At 48.0% G+C, this 2,696-nt stretch overlaps 1 protein-coding gene across 1 annotated transcript; it reads left to right on the top strand.

Annotated features, from left to right (window-relative positions):
- Positions 1-2,025: 2,025 nt before the first annotated feature.
- FOXG_21021 (uncharacterized protein) lies at positions 2,026-2,175 on the top strand (the record flags this gene model as incomplete). The annotated part of the gene is made up of 1 exon (XM_018401352.1): positions 2,026-2,175. The coding sequence occupies one exon, from the start codon at positions 2,026-2,028 to the stop codon at positions 2,173-2,175; it is 150 nt and encodes a 49-aa protein (XP_018252080.1).
- Positions 2,176-2,696: the final 521 nt, after the last annotated feature.

The following is a 2,696-nucleotide window of genomic DNA, read 5'->3' on the forward strand; positions in this document are numbered from 1 at the left end:
GGTGACGTTTGACGAATCTCGTAGTCCAGTGCTTACCCAGAGGCTTGTTACCGCCTTGTTGTTTGAGGATGGCCTCGACACAGGCGCGGAGCTGGCTGTGCGAGAGAGCATAGCCCAGAGACTCTTGTCGCAGCACCCAACGAAGGATTGTCTCCTCCTGGCTCTTTGTAATACGCTGGTGGGCCTGAATACGTTCAATCCTGCTTGCTTGACCGGAAAGTCGTCTCGAAATGGTCCACTGAGGTACTCCACGTTTCTGGGCCGCCTCATTCTGTGAGAGGCCTCTATCGGTGGTGTCGAATATAGCCTCAGCTACGTCATCTTCGGTATAATAACGGTGAACCATTACGAAAGGAGTTGTGGCAAGTAAATTAGGTGAAAGTTCGGCTTGAGTGGATGGAGTCGCCTAGGGTACATGAGGTGAAATGCGACAAAATTCAAAGGGCTAGAGAACCAGGCTACGGGGCGGAACGGGAAAAATTCAAGCCGAAATGAAAATTCGATGAAAAAAGCAATATAGTGTAGGTCTTCGTTCGCGAGTATCTTCATGCCTGGCCGAATACAATGCAATTGAAAATTTGGATTTTGTATGGGAGGAGCGAAATTTTGGTTATGCGTTAGGTGGGGTTATGCATTAGGTGGTCCTGGATGGTACTACTAACAATCACGAGGACTAAGAAGAAAAGCAATGACTAGACTGGAAGGAACAAGGTGGGAATTGTATGGGCTTGGCGAGAACAAGGCAATAACTAGCGAAGTGTATGTACCTTTAGCTTCAGAGCCCATTGGGCGTTGGCCTACCGGGCGTAATAGACTTGTATTGTATTCTAAAATTGGACGGGTCCCGTCCCAATTTCCATATTTGGTATAATTCTTCCCGCTATCGGATTACCTCATGCCTTCTTGTTCCACTGCCTCAAGTAGTTTAACGAGTCCCATTTACCAGCTATTTCAACGAACCACTGGCTTGAGGTGAAATAGCCACGACATATCTGAGTTCCAAATTTACTCCAAATTCTACTAGAGCTAGAGCTGTGCCACAATACAGCTTTCTTCCTCTTCCACGGTCGAGTACAAGGCTTCTTGTTCATCGATATCCTGCTAGGCTATTTCCCAAAGCTCACCCATGCCTCTTCTGCTTGTGAACAGTCGCCCGTTCTCAATCTCTCGAGCTACTTGTGCTTCGATGCGATCAGGCTCTGCTTTGTCCTAGTCTAAATAAGCCACCATCTCTTCTGTGGTCCCTTCCCTTAGGCTCGTTGATGTTGCGTAGCACCTCCCCATTTGTTAATAATCAAGACACCAGCTGTAGATTGCTTTTGGATATGCTAAAGGCAGGCCCATTGCTTTTCTATACTGGCGGTTACCTAGTGAGGTCCCGGTAGCTGGGCCTTATACCAATCATCTCTTGGCGTGCCATATCTCTGGTGGATTGCTCGTGCATCGTCGTACCTCAGCGGTGTTGTTGAATCTGGAACTGGACCTTGCAAGTGTAAAGGTGATGATACTGACGGTCCGATAGCGGAGAAAACTATACTACATATGGAAACTGGGACGGGACCCGTCCAATTTTAGAAGGACGGGTACCAAAGCAAAGGAAGCTTGCGAGAGTGAAGGCGATCCTGGCACAACAGTGATCTGTCCAGGCTGCCATCTGGAGGAAGCAACGACCGGGGAACGTGACGAGCAAGCGGCCCTCCCTGATGACAAAAGGGTCTATGCTGCTTTCAAAAACTCTCCCTCACTGATGAGGATTGCAGCACGAGAGCCAGAGGAACAGCCCCTTAAGTTGGTTATAAGGAAGGGCCAACGAGGATTTGCCAAGAATGCCAGGAAACTAGTCAATGAATATGGCACTACACCTATTGTAACGTCACTTAAAGACATGCTAGATGAAGGGGTGTTCACATCTGCTGATGTCGCAAAACGTCGATTTCCCGACCTCTTCCCAGAAGAGCAGGTATCAAACTATGACGAAGGGCAAGAGTCAGCAACTGGACATCCGTCTACAAAAGAGACGGAGCCATGGCGAGAAAGATTTACCCCTTCAAGGTCGATAAAAATCGACGGCTAAACTGTTGGAGGTCTATCGAGAGAGTCGACCAGTTCTGCTATCGCAGTTGCGTTATTCACGAAGATTATGGCTGGCTTATCTTCGAGCTTGACGGTAGTTAATCGTTGCGTAACTGTGTCTAGATTCGAGGCCATGTCCTGCCAATGCTTATTAACATATTTTAACAAATGGAGACTTAGTCCTTGAATACGTTCAATTAGCCAGAGGACTACACTTACCACAAACAGGTATATCCTATTTGAATAGCCGTTGGGGACTTTGTTACTGGATGGACAGTTTTGAAAACGGATTGTTGTTGAGTAAATATGGTAACAGATGATCTGTCTAGGCAGGAAATCCACGGGTCGCGACTGCCTAAAAATTTCAGACCTGCAGCGCGAGCCGTGGAAGCTGTCAACCTCTCCTTTGATCAAGCGCCAGGCAAGGCGGGGTAGTGACACTTACAGGATGGCCCACACCACCACTGCAGAAAGTGGAAAGTGGAAAAAGATACGAATACCCCACTGGATTGGAGTGCAATTGCCACGCGCGGTTGCGGGTATGCCAGGGTTGAAGCGGTCCACATAGGTACAGACAACAAGGTCCATTCTCAGCTCTGCAGATCATGTCATCTGTTCTTTCA

This window comes from Fusarium oxysporum, chromosome 3 (assembly GCF_000149955.1).
Source record: "Fusarium oxysporum f. sp. lycopersici 4287 chromosome 3, whole genome shotgun sequence".
NCBI classification, from domain to species: Eukaryota; Fungi; Ascomycota; class Sordariomycetes; order Hypocreales; family Nectriaceae; genus Fusarium; species Fusarium oxysporum.